This window comes from Austrofundulus limnaeus, unplaced genomic scaffold (assembly GCF_001266775.1).
Source record: "Austrofundulus limnaeus strain Quisiro unplaced genomic scaffold, Austrofundulus_limnaeus-1.0 Scaffold1836, whole genome shotgun sequence".
Lineage (NCBI taxonomy): Eukaryota > Metazoa > Chordata > Actinopteri > Cyprinodontiformes > Rivulidae > Austrofundulus > Austrofundulus limnaeus.
Window position 1 is genome coordinate 4,314 of NW_013954238.1, and position 17,312 is coordinate 21,625.

Consider the following 17,312-nt stretch of genomic DNA (forward strand, 5'->3'; position numbering starts at 1 on the left):
ATAGAACAGAATAGAAATAGAATAGAAATAGAATAGAACAGAATAGAATAGAACAGAATAGAAATAGAATAGAAATAGAATAGAACAGAATAGAATAGAACAGAATAGAAATAGAATAGAAATAGAATAGAACAGAATAGAATAGAACAGAATAGAAATAGAATAGAAATAGAATAGAACAGAATAGAATAGAACAGAATAGAAATAGAATAGAAATAGAATAGAACAGAATAGAATAGAACAGAATAGAAATAGAATAGAAATAGAATAGAACAGAATAGAATAGAACAGAATAGAAATAGAATAGAAATAGAATAGAACAGAATAGAACAGAATAGAATAGAAATAGAATAGAAACAGCCTTTAAGTGTTTTTATCTGAATAGTTCAAGTCAGGTCAAAGTTAAAGTGAATTTAATGAAGTTTTTCAGCCTCTTTCAGCAGTAATAAAGTTTAAGCTGTTATTTTATTGATCATATTAGTTCCTGTTTAGATCTGAAATGTGTTAAATAGTTGCTGAATAACCGAATGCTATTAGGTTTGTTTTTATTTTAGCAAAAACAGTTGAAGTCATTGTTAGCTAGCTTTGTGTTAGCATGCTAGGTGCTAAGTCAAAGTCAGGGCAACCCAAGGTGCTAAATAAATATATTTGTACCCACTTACAACGTTTTCACACTGAATATCTTCATTCATACAGGCATGTGAAGCTTTTAGAGGAATGTTTTTATTTTCAGTTCGGGTCTGAGGCACAGATAAATGTAATATTGTTGAGCTGCTCCCCTCGGCCTGGTGAAGGTGACTCCTTCACGCAGGAACACTGGAGTCCACTCCACCTCTTCTGAGGAGTCCTCGTGCTCCATCTGGCACGCAGCCAGACACCTCGTGCGTGCCGAGCCGCGTATGTGTGTGCGTGCGTGTCACTGTGGGAGCAGGGGCCCACGGTACTACACGGTCTGGGCCTGGACCATCCGTGTAAACACAGCGTCTTCTAGTGGTCAGCGGGCAATACAGCTTCCAGTGGTCACTGCTTGTTTGGACACTGCAGCACAACACACACACACCTGCAGTGTTTAAATACCCACAAACACACCGCTCAGATCAGCAGACACAAATAAAAACTAATCAAATCAGTCAAGTTTATTATTAATATACAGCAGAGTGAATAAAGCACATCAGCATGATGAAAAAGCTTCAACCCTGTGACACCGGGAAGCTTTACATACACGAGTTTTTACCAGAAAACAGCAGGATTGAGTTTTCAAACTCATTCTTAGTTCATTTAGGACTAATTTAAATTATATTACTGAGCAGCAGAAACAATGTAACATTCAACCTGGTGATTTGTTCTGATTTAAAGGCTTAAATTGAAGCGAAAACACTAATCTGACGTATGGGAGAGAAGACATTTAGTGTTTCCTGGTTCACAGCAAAAACAAAAATTAAAATTAAAAAAAAAAAAAAAAAACGGCACACAGGTGACACCAGACATCAGATCATCACATCAAAACAAACAAAACTCATATTAAAAAGAAAAAAAAAATTGTATAGATCTTCTGGACGTCTTCAGTCTGAGAGTTTCAGGGAAAATTCAGGCTTTTAAGCACTGCTTCGCAGTGAATTTTCGCCTGAATTTTCCCTGAAACTCTCAGACTGAAGAAGTCTCTTGGAGAGACGAAACGTTTCTTTAGAGAAGAACCCGTCCAGAAGACCTATACTATTTTTTTCTTTTTGATTATTACTGAGATGCATCAGGACAAAACTCATATTATTTTGATCAAAATGCCTCCACTACACCTGACTGTTAAACACACGTCTGCACAGAGGTGATGCTGTGATTGACAGATAGGTGGGTTAGTGTGGGACGGACTGGAATGTGGGACAGCTCCAGGGTCACCAGGCAGCGGTCTGTGTCACACTGCAACAGTAATGAATGAATGAATGAATGAATGATAGGCGGGGACGCAGTCGGACAGGACCAGGCTCTCTGCTCGGCTCCATTAGGCGTCCTTCTTCTTGATGATGAGAGGTCCGACGTTGTCCCCGGTTTCCTCGTTGTGCTTGGTGTGGGCACCGTCACAGAAAGGAAACTGCAGGAAGAGAGATACGACGCTTTAAAAAGGGGACCTATTATGCAAAATTCACTTTTTAAAAGGTTTTTTAACTCAACTTTGGATATGTACTTCTTAAAAAAACAGTCCTAGGACCAAAAAAAAAATGCACCCAGGAGCATATTTACTGTAAGTAAATGTATTTTTAATGTATATTAACGACAAGTTTTATACTTCTGTCATTTTGTGATGTCACAAGCCGTACGACAACCCACCAGAACCTGCGTTCAGCCCCTTACCTAGCAAACCCCGGGTGAAGCTCCACCTCCTCAGTATAACAAGCAGTCACGGTGTTGTTGTGTAATGTGCAGCTCATTTTACAACAAACCTCCAATAGGGCAATGGGTAGTGTTGGACCAGAGAGCGGCACGAACAAAATTTAATATATATTTTTTTATTTTTGTTCGTTATGAACATGTTTTCTCATGTACCTCTATTGTTTAGCTTATTAAATCCTTGTTAAAACCTATTTGTTCAACTTTCTGAAGTATTTCGACCGTTGCTGCTCCCTGCTCTGGTAACAGCATGCAGAGTGAGCGCAGAGCAGAGGAGGGGGAGGAAAAAAAGAAGCTGGGACCACGACTCTGCCTCTGGGTCTGACTCAGGTTGTACAATGGAGCTTCTGCTATTATTAGCTAGGGCTGCCACAAACGATTATTTTTTTAATCGATTCATCACAGATTATTTTTTCGATTAGTCGACTAATCGGATCATACACTAATTGAATATAAAACATATATAAAATATATAATATATATATAAAAGAGCTCATCGAGCCAGAATGCAGCTACTATTATATAACCATGGTTAGATTTTAGCTATATGCTAACTAAAAATAATTGCTGTGGAAGGCAAGTTCTGCTCTGCAGATATTACACAGGTTTCTCTTTCATTTTCTTAAAATGATCCCACACTTTGAGCTCTGTTGTCAGGTAGCCATGATACCAGAGCCTGTCTGTATAATGTCTTGTGACGTCCACGGCCTACCCCAGTTACCACTACTGTGCATGTGTGTCAAGGACAGAAAGGTAGATGTGGCAGTGGAAGGTGTCAAAGCAGTTTGGAGAGAAAAACAAAGTAAAGATAAAAAAAAAAAAGAGGAAACGATTAATCAATCTGTCGTCGATTATTTTAATAATCGATTAGTCGTCGATTAATCGACTAATCGTGGCAGCCCTATTATTAGCCATGCTAACGTAAACGCTGGCTTTGGAGGGCGGAGTTAATGTCAACAGATTTTTGGAGGGCGTTACCAACAGAGCTCATTAACATAAACAGCTCTTCTGAACAGAAGTCAGAGCAGGCAGAACTAGAAAATGTGAAATTTTATTATCTGAGAATTATTTTGTGCATTAAATTAAATGAACATGGTCTGGATAGCCCACAGACATACCATAAAACATTTCTAGGACCCATAATTGGTCTCCTTTAAAACACCTTACACAATCTGTAAACGTTTCTAAAAAAAAATGCAGAAATCTAATGAACCTTTTTGGACTTCCAGCAGCGGCAGTACACAGCCTTGGTGCTGATGTCCTCCATGTCGAAGCTGTGGACAACTTTGGGGCTGTCTTTGCACACGCACGTGTTCACCTGGCTCTTCTTGCAGCACTTGCGGCTCAGGTAATGGCTGACCAGGAAACCTCCGGCTGCAGCAACGACCGCGACGGGCACAGCCACCAGAAAATGCTCTGCGGAGAGATGCACACAGGTTGTTTTACTCCGTTCACTTCACTCTGAGACACTTCACTTAGTTAGACAATGTTCAACTATTGGATTAACTTATTAGTCTAATCACTAAATAACATGTATTAGAAACGAAAAAGAAAATTTTCCCTACTGTAAAAAAAGTAAACTATTTTGTGGTGAAATTAATAATGTTATACAACAAGTTTAGAGTTAATAATGAACTAAAGCTGCCTAGTGTAAAAAGCTCAGACTAACACAGGCTGACTGTTTTTAAGGGATTTGCTGCAGACTCAGGAGTGAACTTGAGGCCTTGCTCTCAGTCTGGAGCAGCTTGTTTGAACTGTTTGACTCTTAAATATATCTGGAGCTGACTGACAGTCTGACACTACCTGTGACCGTCCAAAGATGCTAACACAACAGAGCTCAGAGCACTGCTACTTAAAGTGCAGCAAATTAAGTGCCATTTTGTTCCAAATATATTATTATTACTGTTAAAGTTTGTTTATGCAAGTTTACGGACAACACTGTGCTCCAGAAGTTCACTTGTAGCGTCAGAAGGCGGACATGTGCCCTTCACAACAAGCGCAAGGCACCCGTGATATAACGCTAGCTTCATGCTAATCGTTAGCTTCTTAGCTTTACCTTTGGTTAACCTGAAACCCGAGGAGGGCACCGCAGACATCGGAGGAGCGGACAAGTGCGACATAACGCCTAAACTTGGGGTGGTCTTGTGTTCTCTGGGCGGTGTGCTGTTTGCTGACAACACTAAGCAGCAAGGTCAAAGCTGAGTTAGCTTCTCACAACTCTGTCCCGGTCTGCAGCAGCGTCCAGTCAGGAAAAGATCATGGCGATGGAAGATGTTTACCCTCCCCGTATTTCCGGCTTCGCCTCGATTCACTGTTTGAAAACGGACCACCGAAAAATAATTAGGAAAACATCTTGCACTTCGCCCCTTTAAAAGATTTGCAAATAGCAACGTAATATTACATGCATTCGGAAACGGTAAAATGCTGTAATTGTTATTGGGAAGAAAAAAACAACACGTTCAAGGCGTTCAAACAAAATGGTTTTAACTGACATAGCCATCTTGAACGACTTTGAGATTTGGCTCACCCTATTGTTTGTGTGAAGTTGTGCCCATTATTTCAAAACTAAGAGAAAAAGATCTCGCTTGGTCTGGTTTGAAGTTCTGGAATAAATGAGTCCATTTTTAAAAGTTAGCTTTGTAAAGACAATAGAGTACCGAATGAATCTGTATAAATGGGTGAATGAAGGCGCATATTTCAGTATAAAAGCGCTTTGAGAAGCCTGGTTGGTTAGAAATGCGCTAAATATACATATAAATACATTTACCATCTTTATCTGAACTCGCAAGTATATATTCATGTAGCTATGCCACCGCCAGAGGGCGACAAATTTACTAACTGAAGACAAATATCAGCAGATTTGATTTATGAAGATCATTTTATAGATTTTTACTAAACTGTAAAACACATAGCCTCTCTAATCTTTCATCAGTTCAATTCAGTTTATTTATATAGTGCCAAGTCATAACAGAGGGCAGTGTACATGAAAAAAAGAACAATCTAAAGCCAGCAGATTGTGTTGAATCACTTCATCACAGGTTTATGAAAATATTTTTGCAATATTTACATTGAATTTATGAGGAAATTGATTGTTTTTCATGTCAGACTGCCTTGCATGTTTTAATTATTGGGTTTATTAATTGTATTTCATCTCAATAAAATATATGCAAATGTCCATGTAATAATAAATATGTATTTCTCAACAACAAAATACTGTAGAAGTCGTTATAAAATAAATAAATAAATAAAAATCTTTCATGTTTGCAGGGTTTCAAACAAAATACTTGATCGATTTTGAGATTTATCTCACCCCCTTTTTTGTGTTATTTCAAAACTAAGACAAAAGATTAAAATCAAAATCTCACCAGGTCTGGTTCAACTTGAAATCATAGTTTAATACTATTCTTCTACAAACCGTATTTTACTGATGTTCCCTTTAACAACACTCAATAAGTGTTTTGGGACCTGAGGACAGTGTTGAAGTTTATTGGTGGAATTCTTCTCCATTCTTGCTCGATGAACAACTTCAGCTGCTTTTCCTCTTTGGCCCGGAGGACACGATGTCCACGATTTCCAAAAACAACCTGAAATGGACTCATCTGACCACAGGACACTTTTCCACCTTGAGTCAGTCCATCTCAGATGAGTTTGGATCCAGAGAAGCCGGAGCTGTTTCTGATATGGCTTTGCATGGTTTTAACTTCCACATGTAGATGTAGAGATGATGGGAGGCAGAGCTTTCAGTTATCAAGCTCCTCTCTTGTGGAACCAACTTCCAGTTTCTGTTCGTGAGGCTGACACTCTGTCTACTTTTAAGATTAGACTGAAGACTTCCCTTTTTGATAAATCCTATAGTTAGACTTTTTTGTCTCTTTTCCAGAAGAAGATGCACCTGGACCAGTCCTGGACCAGTTCTTCTGTGTTTACCTGTGTCTCTTTCCTGTCCCTCAACCAGCCTGTCGAGGCAGATGGTCTCCTGTCCTGAGCCTGGTTCTGCTGGAGGTTTCTTCCTGATTAGCAGGGAGTTTTTCCTCTCCACCATTTGATGGGAGACTGTGATGAAGTGATTCAACACAATCTGCTGGTTTCTTCTTTAGATTGACCTTTTTATGTACAGTGCCCTGAGACAACGTACTTTATGTTGTGACTTGGCGCTATATTAATAAACTGAATTGAACTGAACGGTGTTCAATGATGATGGTTTTCTGAAGTGTTCCTGAGCTCATGTGCTAATATCTGTTACAGAATGCTGTCAGTTTTCAATGCAGAGCCACCAGCGATGGTTATAACCTTGCTACTTATTAGCAGAGATTTGTCCAGACTCTCTGAATCTTTGTATATAATGTATACATTGAGCAATGCTCCTAATCTGTTGGACAATTTGCTCACGAAGTGGCGAACCTCACCCCATCATCGCTCGTAATGATTGAGCCTTTCAGGGATGCTCTCTTTATACCCAACCATCACCATTCCTCAAGTTTACCCAACCTTTTGTTGACCCTGTCCCAGCTTCTTTTTGGAACATTTTTCCAGGCATCAAATTCATTATGAGTGAATAATAGCAAAAACACCAAGTGTATTTGATGGAACATTAAATATCTTGTCTTTGTAGTGTATTTGAATATAGGTTGGAAAGGTTTTGCAAATCATTGCATCCTGATTTTGTTTACCACAACATCCCAACCTCATTAGGATCACGGTTGTATAGAACTCCATGTTTGGAATCGTATATCTACAGTCATATGAAAAAGTTTGGGCAGCCTTGTTAATTTTCCTGATTTACCTTTGTAAATCATTGATTGTTTGGAAAAAATCAGTTAAATATATCATAGGGGACAAACACAGTGATATTTGAGAAGTGAAATGAAGTTGATATGATTTACAGAAAGTGTGCAATAATTGGCTAAACTAAATTAGGCAGGTGCATAAAATTGGGCACCAAAAAAAAAAAAAAAACAACCTAACCTAATGTTGAACTTGTTCCTCTGCATGAAGGCCTGTAGATTTTGAGCAGTGTTTAGGGTGGTTGTCTTGTTGGAAGATGCAGCCCCGGCTTCAGCAGCTTCAGCTTTGTCACTGATTCCTGGACATTGGTCTCCAGAATCTGCTGATGCTGACTGGAATCCATGTGTCCCTCAACTTTAACAAGATTCCCAGTCCCTGTACTGGCCACACAGCCCCACAGCATGATGGAACCACCCCCACATTTCACTGTAGTTAGCAGGTGTTTTTCTTGGAGTGCTGTGTTATTTTCATCCATGCATAACAACCCTTGTTCTGCCCAAATAACTCTGTTTTAGTTTCATCAGTCCACAGCACCTTATTCCAAAATGAAGCTGGCTTGTCCAAATGTGCTTTAGCAAACCTCAAGCGGCTCTGTTTGTGATGTGGGCGGAGAAAAGGCTTCCTCTGCATCACTCTCCCATACAGCATCTCCTTGTGTAAAGTGTGCTGAATAGTTGAACAATGCACAGTGACTCCATCAGCAGCAAGATGAGGTTGTAGGTCTTTGGTGCTGGTCTGTGTGTTGACTCTGACTGTTCAACATCCTTCACTTCTGTTTATTGCAGATTTTTCTTTGTTTGCCACTTGGAGCCTTGACTTGAACTGTGCCTGTGGTCCTCCATTTTCTCACAATGTTTCTCACAGTGGAGACTGAAAGCTGAAATCTCTGAAATAACTTTCTGTATCCTTCCCCTAAACCATGACGGTGAACAACCTTTGTTTTCAGCTCATTTGAAAGTTGTTTTCAGACTCCCACTCTTCAGAGAAGATGCAAAGAGGAGAATAACTTACAATTGCCTCCCTTAAATACCCTTTCTCATAATTGGAGTCACCTGTGTATGGAGGTCAAGGGTCACTGAACTTAACAAACCAAATTTGAGTTCCAATAATTACTTCTAAAGGTTTTGAAATCAATAAAACAGCAACGGTGCCCAAATTTATGCACCTGCCTAATTTTGTTTAACCAATTATTGCACACTTTCTGTAAATAACTTCGTTTCACTTCTCAAATATCACCGTTTGTCCCCTATTTTACAGATTTTTTTTATCCAATCAATGATTTATAAAGGTAAATCAGGAAAATTAACTAGGCTGCCCAAACTTTTTCATATGACTGTCTATTCATGTAGTTCTTGTCATCAATAGAGGGCAACAAATTAACTGAGGATTAATATCAGCATCATTTCAACTTCTTTTAATGATTTTTCCAAAGCATAAAACACATAAAGCCACTCGAATCTTTCTTAATTCCCTGAGGCTTGGTTTTACTTTTACAATATTTCCCAATTTTTACATTTATCAAATGGGCTATTTGTCACATCAAACTGCTTTGTGTTTTAAATGTTGCTCTGCTTCAACACATTTTTTTAAGCTGATTAAGTTTCTACAGAACCTGATGACATAAAGGAGTTATTTAAATCAGATGTGTTGTGGAGCAGGTACAGTGACAGAATGACCAACTGATAACTGTGTTAAAATGCGGTTGTAAACAGGTGTATCCAGACTATCACATTTCTTTACATTGTTAGGAAGGCGAGGCGACTTTGGGCGATGCATTCATGTCTTCTAAACGGGTCGGGAAATAAGTCAACACGGGAGTCGGAGGTTTTTATTACACAGTTTAATCAACACACAAAGCTCAACGAGCCTCTCAGGTAATTCAATATACAGAGGTTTTGTGCAAGAAGAGTGGGTTCTCCTCACACCCAGACCCCAAGCCAGTCCCATAGCCTTTTCAGATGTTAGCCGCTAATTTGACAATAGCAAAAGGAAAAAGGAGGGGGGGGGGGGGGGGGGAAAAAAAAAAAAAAAAAAAAAAAAAAAAAAAAGAGGAAAAAACAACCTAAAGAATGGGGTAGGACATAAAAACACAGGTTAAACTAAGAAAGATGAATTGCTTAAATAGCTGGTCCAGAACCTCCACTTTGAAAATAAAGAAAAGGTGGTGGAAGTGACATGGGGTTACAGCCGTGCGTGCATGTGTGTGAGTGTGTGTACAGGGGGGTCCACATGGGTAAAAACAGTTTGCGGTGAAGGAATGAGAAGTATGAGGTGTGTTAATAAATTCAAGTCCTTTTGTAGAATCCAACAGAAGCGCAAAAATAAAAAAGGCCATGTGCATTCCTTTTTACATTTTACACAGCCTGCAACGACTAATGAGTTTTTATGGTTTAAAAAATACAGAGTGCCCCTTTGACTCACGTGAAAATTGCTTTCTGGAATCGTCACCTCTACAGATGGAAATTAGGACAACAAAACAAGTGCAGAGTGTAAAAATCATCCCTCCATCCTTTAGTCCCCCTTCCCCTTAAAAACAATGGGAATAAAAAATAAAAACAAACGGGTCCCCTCAAAAGGTTTACAGATGCTTGAAGGAATGGTTTTCTTTATGATGGGTGAGGATGCAGGGGTGGAAAAAAACAAGAGGATCACTGTGAGTTGGTGACAGCCCAGCCTGCTTGGATGGAAAAAAAATGGAGCCAAAGCTAAACAAACGTGACCAGAAGAGGGTGGTGGATCAAGGAGAAACAGTTTTATAACTTTAAAGTTGACAATATGTACACCGGAGGATGGGCAGGTGATCTGAGAGGCGGGGGGAGGGGTTTAAACAGAGGGAGGAGACAAAAAGGGAGAGATCAGAGGGAGGTGGGGCAGAGGGAGATTTACAGGTACTCTGGTGGAGGGGAGGCGTGGCTCAAAGAAAGCACTCCAATGGAAACCAACAAGATCTTGATTTAAACTTTTCATTTGTTTGTATGGTTTTTGTTGTGTTTTGTTTTCTCTTTACATCTGAATCTCCACTAGCCGTATGTCGTAGAGGTGGTTGGCCATGTTTCTCCCCCGCTGCAACTACATTGCATACTTTTGTGTCCATTCCCGAGCTATTTTGTTGTATCTGTGAACAGAAAGAAAGAGAGGAAAGGAGATCAGTCTGAGCTGTTGTTGGATTAACTGTGTGGAGCTAAACATGTCGCGAATGTTTGAGTTATAATTCAACATGAACGACAAAATGTTGAGACTGCCGTCTCAATTTGATTAGAACAAAACATTCAGTCCCCCAGAAGAGTTTTAAAATTTGTCTGGTCCTAAAAATACTTATGTATTAATGTGATTAAATAAGAGTGGGTACATTAAATACTGTACCCACAAGATGTTCAAGGTTTCTTACTAGAATGATGCCAGAACAAGCAAACTAAAACTCCATTTTACTGTTCACTAAATTTACTGTATATTTAGTGGAGTAGGGGAGACTGAGGACAAAAGCAGGACTGTTGCAACACATAACTTTTTCTCCAAAGCTAGAGTGATGACACTCACACTGTGCATGCTCGGTTAGATGCCCCACCTTGCAAAGACAAAGTAAAGAGTTTCAAAAACTGCTCCAGGATTTATTTGGGAAAAAATGCTGTATTTAAGGTTCCAAAGTATTTTTTTTTTGCCTAGCTTTATTTTTGTTCTACTGTTGTCACTGTTTTTGTGATCCAGCTCAAACTTATATGTTATAAACAAGTGATATGTTGACTTTTAACTAATCTAGTTAACATGTATCCAGATGAGCTTATTTAGCTAACACATGAGGTTTTATCATGGCTGACAGGAAGGGGGACAGTTGCAACAGTTGTTGTAACTGTCCCCATATGATAAATACATTTAAAAACAGAGCACAAACAGATGACATTAAGATGTTGAAATTAAGTTTACACTTAAAAGGGTATTGGACATTTATGACAATTTTATAGTTTAAAACATAAAAGTGTTTAAGATGTATTTTCTTCAGTTGTTGTTTTCAACAATGGTTTTAAAATCCCAGTTTATTTAATGTAAATGTTACATAATGTAGGCGTACAGTGACAATAGACAAAACAAAAGTTAAATGTCTCACAAATTGTTCTGTTATCCTTATCTCTAAAAGTCAACTGTACTTTATATCAATTAGAGTCTTTGACATCTGTATATAAGGTCTACTCATCAAGGCTAATCTATATCCATCATTTGATCAAAAAGAATAAATAAATAACACTGTAATATCATTATAACTCTCAGTTCTTATAAATTTTGAAATAATATAAATATAAAAATAATAAAACTTTTATTTAAAGTGAAATACAGTATATTGTATTAATAATATGTTGTAACCACCCCCAGACAATGTTGCAACTGTCCCCGGTCTTCCCTACAACCACAACTAAATTATAACTCAAGTATTACAACAAAAATACAGTTTTAATTCAAAATACTGAGAAAAACCCAAAACTTCACGTTAAAGATGGCAACATTCTGATACTGCGGGAAGAACCTCAGGATTTTTACTCTGTAGCAAAAAAACATGCTTTAATATAATTTCTGGTGTTTTCTACAGAATAGGTTCTCAAACTGGGGTCCCTGGACCCCCAGGGGTCTGCAAGAGGTGTATCTTGTGGGTCCTCAAAATTTTTTATTAAAATGTTAATTTGGTTTTTGTTTTTAAAAATGCATGAACAATGAACTAATAAAACAAACATAATAAACTTAATAAAAATATATATTCCCATGGCATTTAGGGGTTGAAATGACAATAAATAATTTTTAGAAACAGCCTTTGGTTTATGAGGGGGTCCCTGGAATTTGTTTCGCCCTTGTAAGTGGCTCCCAGACCCAAATGGCTTGAGAACCCCTTTTCTACAGTGCCAGCAAAGGGGCATGGGGGATTTTTTCTTCTTTTGCGTTCCCACGCAACACTATAATTGTACTTCACAGTACCTTTTGCGTTCCCTTGCAAGTTGTTTATCACTGTTGTGCCTGTCGGTTTATTAACAAATTCACCTGCTCACAATTTAATTCAGCTTCAGAATGAATATATCCCACAGCCACGCATAGAAGTACAGCAGGTAAAATAAGTATTGGACACGTCACCATTTTTCTCAGTAAATATATTACTAGAGGTGCTAATGACATGAAATTTTCACCAGATGTTGGTAACAACCCAAGTGATCCATACATACAAAGAAATCAAACCATAAATGTCCAGAAATGAAGTTATTTGTAATAATGTGGAATGGCACAGGGAAAAAGTATTGAACACGCTTACTGAAATTTATCTAATACTTTGTACAAAAGCCTTTGTTGTCAATGACAGCTTCAAGACGACTCCTGTATGGAGAAACTAGTGGCATGCATTGCTCAGGTGTGATTTTGGCCCATTCTTCCACACAAACAGTCTTCAAATCTTGAAGGTTTCGTGGACCTCTTCTATGAACTCTGATCTTTAGTTCTTTCCATAGATTTTCTGTTGGATTCAGGTCAGGTGATTGGCTGGGCCATTCCAGCAGCTTTAGTTTCTTTCTCTGAAACCAACTGAGAGTTTCCTTGGCTTTGTGTTTGGGCTCATTGTCTTATTTGGGGTCATTGCCAGTACCATATGCTGAAAAACAGCCCCACACCATGATGTTCCCACCTCCAAACTTCACTGTTGGTATGGTGTTTTTGGGCTGATGTGCAGTGCCATTTGACCTCCAAACATGATGTGTATTCTGGCATCCAAACAGTTCAATGTTGGTCTCATCTGACCAGACTATATTCTCCCAGTATTACACAGGCTTGTTTAAATGTTGTGCAGCAAACTTTAAAGGAGCTTCAACATGCTGTTTCTTCAGCAGTGGAGTCTTGCGTGGTGAGCGTGCATACAGGCCATGGTGGTTCAGTGCATTACTTATTGTTTTCTTTGAAACAAACGTACCTGCTAATTCCATGTCTTTCTGAAGCTCTCCACAAGTGGTCCTTGGCTCTTGGACAACTCTTCTGATAATTCYTTTCACTCCTCTGTCAGAAATCTTGTGAGGAGCACCTGGTCGTGGTCGGTTTATGGTGAAATAATGTTCTTTCCACTTCTGAATTATGGCCCCAACAGTGCTCACTGGAACCTTCAGAAGTTTAGACATTCTTCTGTAACCGATGCCATCATTATGCTTTGCAACAATAAGGTGTGAAGGTCTTGAGAGAGCTCTTTACTTTTACCCATCATCAGATGGTTCTTGTGTGATACCTGGCCATCATTTTGGACTGAACCAGCTGATATTAAHTTGCACTGACAAGGGGCAGGCTTGCTTTCTAATTACTGAGAGAGTTCAGCTGGTGTCATGGCTTTCCATGCCTTTTTTACACCTCCCTTTCTTCATGTGTTCAATACTTTTTCCCTGTRCCATTCCACATTATTACAAATAACTTCATTTCTGGACATTTATGGTTTGATTTCTTTGTATGTATGGATCACTTGGGTTGTTACAGACATCTGGTGAAAATTTCATGTCATTAGCACCTCTAGTAATATATTTACTGAGAAAAATGGTGACGTGTTCAATACTTATTTTACCCACTGTATGTAATATACCAATATTTTGCCAAAGTGTAGTCACGCAACATCAATGTCAATTTCACGAACTTGTGGTGTCACATCCTGTTTAGGTAACCAGATATTTAAAAAAAAGTCTGATTTAGTTCAGGTAATACAAAACAAACTTTTGTGTGGGAATGCAAATGTTTGCGAGGTAACAAAAAAAGTTTTGCAAGGCTAGAGGTAATGCAATAGTATTGCGTGGGAACGCAAAAGAAAAAAATCCTATGTCCTCTCGCGGGCTCTGTAGTTTTCATTGTTTTTATTTATAAAAATAAATGCTCATGCCCATGTCTTTGTACTCACCTGCTAACACAAAACAATGGATTTAAGATAAAAATATTTCAATTGTTTTTTAAATTAAAAAAACCACCTGCTCACTCAAACATGAAAACATCAGATTAATAAAAAAGTTTGAAAGAAAATTAGGATTTTTTATTCTTTAATCCCCATTTTATTGGCATTAATCACTAACTGGAACTGACCAGTAATGAATACGTAACAAAGAATGATAAAGTCAAGGTTTGGAGACATTTTAAGTTAACTTTTAGAGGTGCATTTTCATCATCATTGGGAAAGTCAGGAAACAACCTACTTTTCCCTGTCAGTCTTGTAGATGCGGGCGATCTCGGGTACTAAGGGGTCGTCCGGGTTCGGGTCACACAGCAGGGAGCAGATAGACAGGAGAACTAAAAACACCGTGCACAAAGGTTAAGATTTTCATAAATACAAAACAACATTATATTTCCAGTGAACAGCCCTGTGATGCTAACAAGGCTGGACAATTGTCACAAATATAAAACTGCTACTAATACAAGCAGGAGAAGCTCAGCAAGAGAGCTGTACCTGCAGTAGCTATTTGTAGTAAAGAAACATTGTAACAAACATTTTCTGCCAGTTCTAAATTTTGTTTATTAAAACAACAATTTATTTGTTGTTGTCTGGAGCAGATAGAAGAAGCAGTTTACCTTTGGAGATGGTGAGAGCCGGAGACCACTGTGATCGCAGAATGTCAAGACAAATGCTGCCGTTGCTGTTGATATTTGGATGGTAGATTCTTGTGGTAAATGCAACCTGGAAGCATAAAAAAAGGGGGGGGGATCAAAGTAGGCACTTGAAGGAGGGTCTAGCAGCAGCATAAAATGAAACTGAACAAAGTGAAAAAGTTTAACAGGCAGGAGGAACACAATGTGGCTCACTGTTACACTGCATGTGTTGCATTTCTAAATCTACTTTTGCATGTATGCTTACCTTTGGCGGTTTGAAAGGGTAATCTGTTGGGAAGTGTATGGTCAAGAAGAAAACCCCACTCTGGTAAGGACTGTCATTCTAGTGCAGAGAAACAGAGCCGGTTTGGCACTCAAAGCTTTGACAAGTTCAGAACAATATTAACCTGGGAGGATGTAGTAAACAAAACACTTTTAGCTGATAAATGCTGATTCTTCTCATCTAAAATGAGGAAAGAAAAACTTTATATCTGAAGACACTCAGGTAAAATAATGGTTAGTTATGATTTAAATCTAATAAAAAAAAGAAAAAGATCAAAGTGAACATTTGACAGTGTCAGTACTTACAGGTCCCATTATTGTTGCTTGCCAGTGAAACACTGAAACAAACAGAAAAATGTGATTAAAACAAGCATTTTAATATGTGCTAAAGAAAAATAAACAAATGATGTTATGTGAAATGGTCTTATTAGGGCTTGCCAATGCAAATAAACTGACATTCATTTGAATGGAGGCATCTATTATCCACCTCAGAAAATTAACTTTATATCTTTTTTATAGTTGGACATTAATGGCAACATGCACCTCTACAAACGTTACATCAAAACGACCAACTTGGTCTTGAGATGTGTGCCATTAATTTTAGTGATAAAGTACATTGCAAAAACCTGCAGTCAAACAAAACCTCAGAAATACAATGAACTCAACTTTCAACTGAAAAAAACAAAACAAACAAACAAACAAACAAATAAAAAAAACAATAACTGCCACACTCTGGGTCACGTGACTTAGAGTGGAGAGCTCTCTGGCTTAAAATGATTTCTTAGCAAACAACTTTGTCCTAAATCATGATACACACAAATAACCAAGAACGGGCTTGGAGAAATTCTGAATGAATTTTGGTGTGGTTATTGATGACAGTTGATCTCCAATAATAAACTCAAAGCTTAATTTTAACTGGCAAGCCCTTTCATAGTTACTCCAGTAACTATTCTACATCATTTGTATTATTTGTATGGTCAAGTAAAAAGATCAAATAAAAGTAAAACTCTACTTCAGCGCCCTGTTGTGAACAAATGTCTCTTAGGAAAATAAAAAACAGCAATTACACAACACAAAGAAAACACTGTTGTAGCTGACTGTAAAGTGGTCTTTTTGAAGTTTGGTGGCAGGAAATGACGAATGAAGCAGCACTGTTACAGATTTCTCTCGCGGTGCAGTTTTAGTTGTCTGAACGTGTCACAGATGAGCCACAAGGCCCAAATATTAAATATGAGAAAGTGTAAATCTTGGTGAGTTTATTTAACACTTACTATGTCTGACCTGAGTTGTCAAATTTACAAAGATTTTTTTTAGGTGGTTCCTCCCCACAAATATAAATATATATAAAATAAATATATCCTAAATCCAATTCAACAGAATTTCTGATTTTATTTATTGTATAGCAGGTACATCTGACTATTTAATACTGTTTTAAAACCCATTTAAATGGTTGTAATTGGGTCCAAGTTTACTTATTCAGCACATTTAAAAACCTCAGTTACCAAAGTGCTGCACAAAGCGTTTTAAATACAAAACTAAAATTTACAAATGTTTAAAGCCAAAACCCTGCTGGCAACAAAACTGAGGTTGTAACAGCTTACAGATAAGTGCTCATTTCCTATCAGGCTTATATATAAGCAACTGGATTTCCAAGAAGATGAATACAAAAAACCTTTTCTTTGAAAACAAAGGTTTTATTGATTTGATTTATTGATTTAACAGGAAAAGATTACTAAAAATCAAGCCTGACTCAGCATAATTGCTGTTTTACAGCAGGTTCCTGTTCTGCAGCACATAAAACACTCAGAATTACAGCATCACAATCACATCATTATACACCATAGACACAAAGACAAACAAGCATACCAAAGAAACAATGTATAAGGATAGTGTCCATATGCATTAGTGCAGTGGTTCCCAAACTTTTTGTCTTCTGACCCACAAAACATCCATGGAAAAAACTTGTGACCCCAAATATTACTGGTCTGAGTACATGAATTTCGTTTATAACCCTAAAAACACAGGCTTTTTGACAATCTAAACAGCTTATACAAAAATATAAATACTTACTTTTACTTATTTTGTGTTTTTGTAATAATTATAGGGAAAATATTACATCAGCAATTATTTTATTACCCTTTAAATTGATTTCTGGAGATTATCCAAGGTGCTTCATGACCCATAATTGGGTCCCAAGCCCAACTTTGGGAACCAAAGTGCAGTGGTTCCCAAACTTTTCAGCTTTTGACCCACAAAATAACAGTAGCAGAGACCTGTGTCCACAACTA

General features: G+C 38.0%; 2 protein-coding genes across 2 annotated transcripts; both read right to left on the reverse strand.

The window, feature by feature from the left end:
* Positions 1-1,734: 1,734 nt before the first annotated feature.
* On the reverse strand, positions 1,735-4,683 carry LOC106536476 (CDGSH iron-sulfur domain-containing protein 1). The gene is made up of 3 exons (XM_014033769.1): positions 4,439-4,683; positions 3,596-3,798; positions 1,735-2,086 (listed from the first exon to the last, which is right to left on the reverse strand). The coding sequence occupies exons 1-3, from the start codon at positions 4,500-4,502 to the stop codon at positions 1,997-1,999; spliced, it is 357 nt and encodes a 118-aa protein (XP_013889223.1). The 5' UTR covers positions 4,503-4,683; the 3' UTR covers positions 1,735-1,996.
* A 4,308-nt stretch (positions 4,684-8,991) lies between these two features.
* Positions 8,992-15,362, reverse strand: LOC106536475 (ubiquitin-conjugating enzyme E2 D2; the record flags this gene model as incomplete). The annotated part of the gene is given in 5 exon segments (XM_014033767.1): positions 8,992-10,282; positions 14,352-14,445; positions 14,725-14,830; positions 15,008-15,085; positions 15,331-15,362. Coding segments are annotated over 5 exon segments (356 nt in total), but the record flags the coding sequence as incomplete, so codon positions are not given.
* Positions 15,363-17,312: the final 1,950 nt, after the last annotated feature.

Coding starts and splice junctions, on each gene's coding strand:
- LOC106536476 (XM_014033769.1), bottom strand. CDS start 4,502: ATGTCGCACTTGTCCGCTCCTCCGATGTCTGCGGTGCCCTCCTCGGGT. Junction 3,799..4,438: donor GGGTTTCAGGTTAACCAAAG/GTAAAGCTAAGA, acceptor ATCTCTCCGCAG/AGCATTTTCTGGTGGCTGTG. Junction 2,087..3,595: donor GCTGCTGGAAGTCCAAAAAG/GTTCATTAGATT, acceptor CTCTTCCTGCAG/TTTCCTTTCTGTGACGGTGC.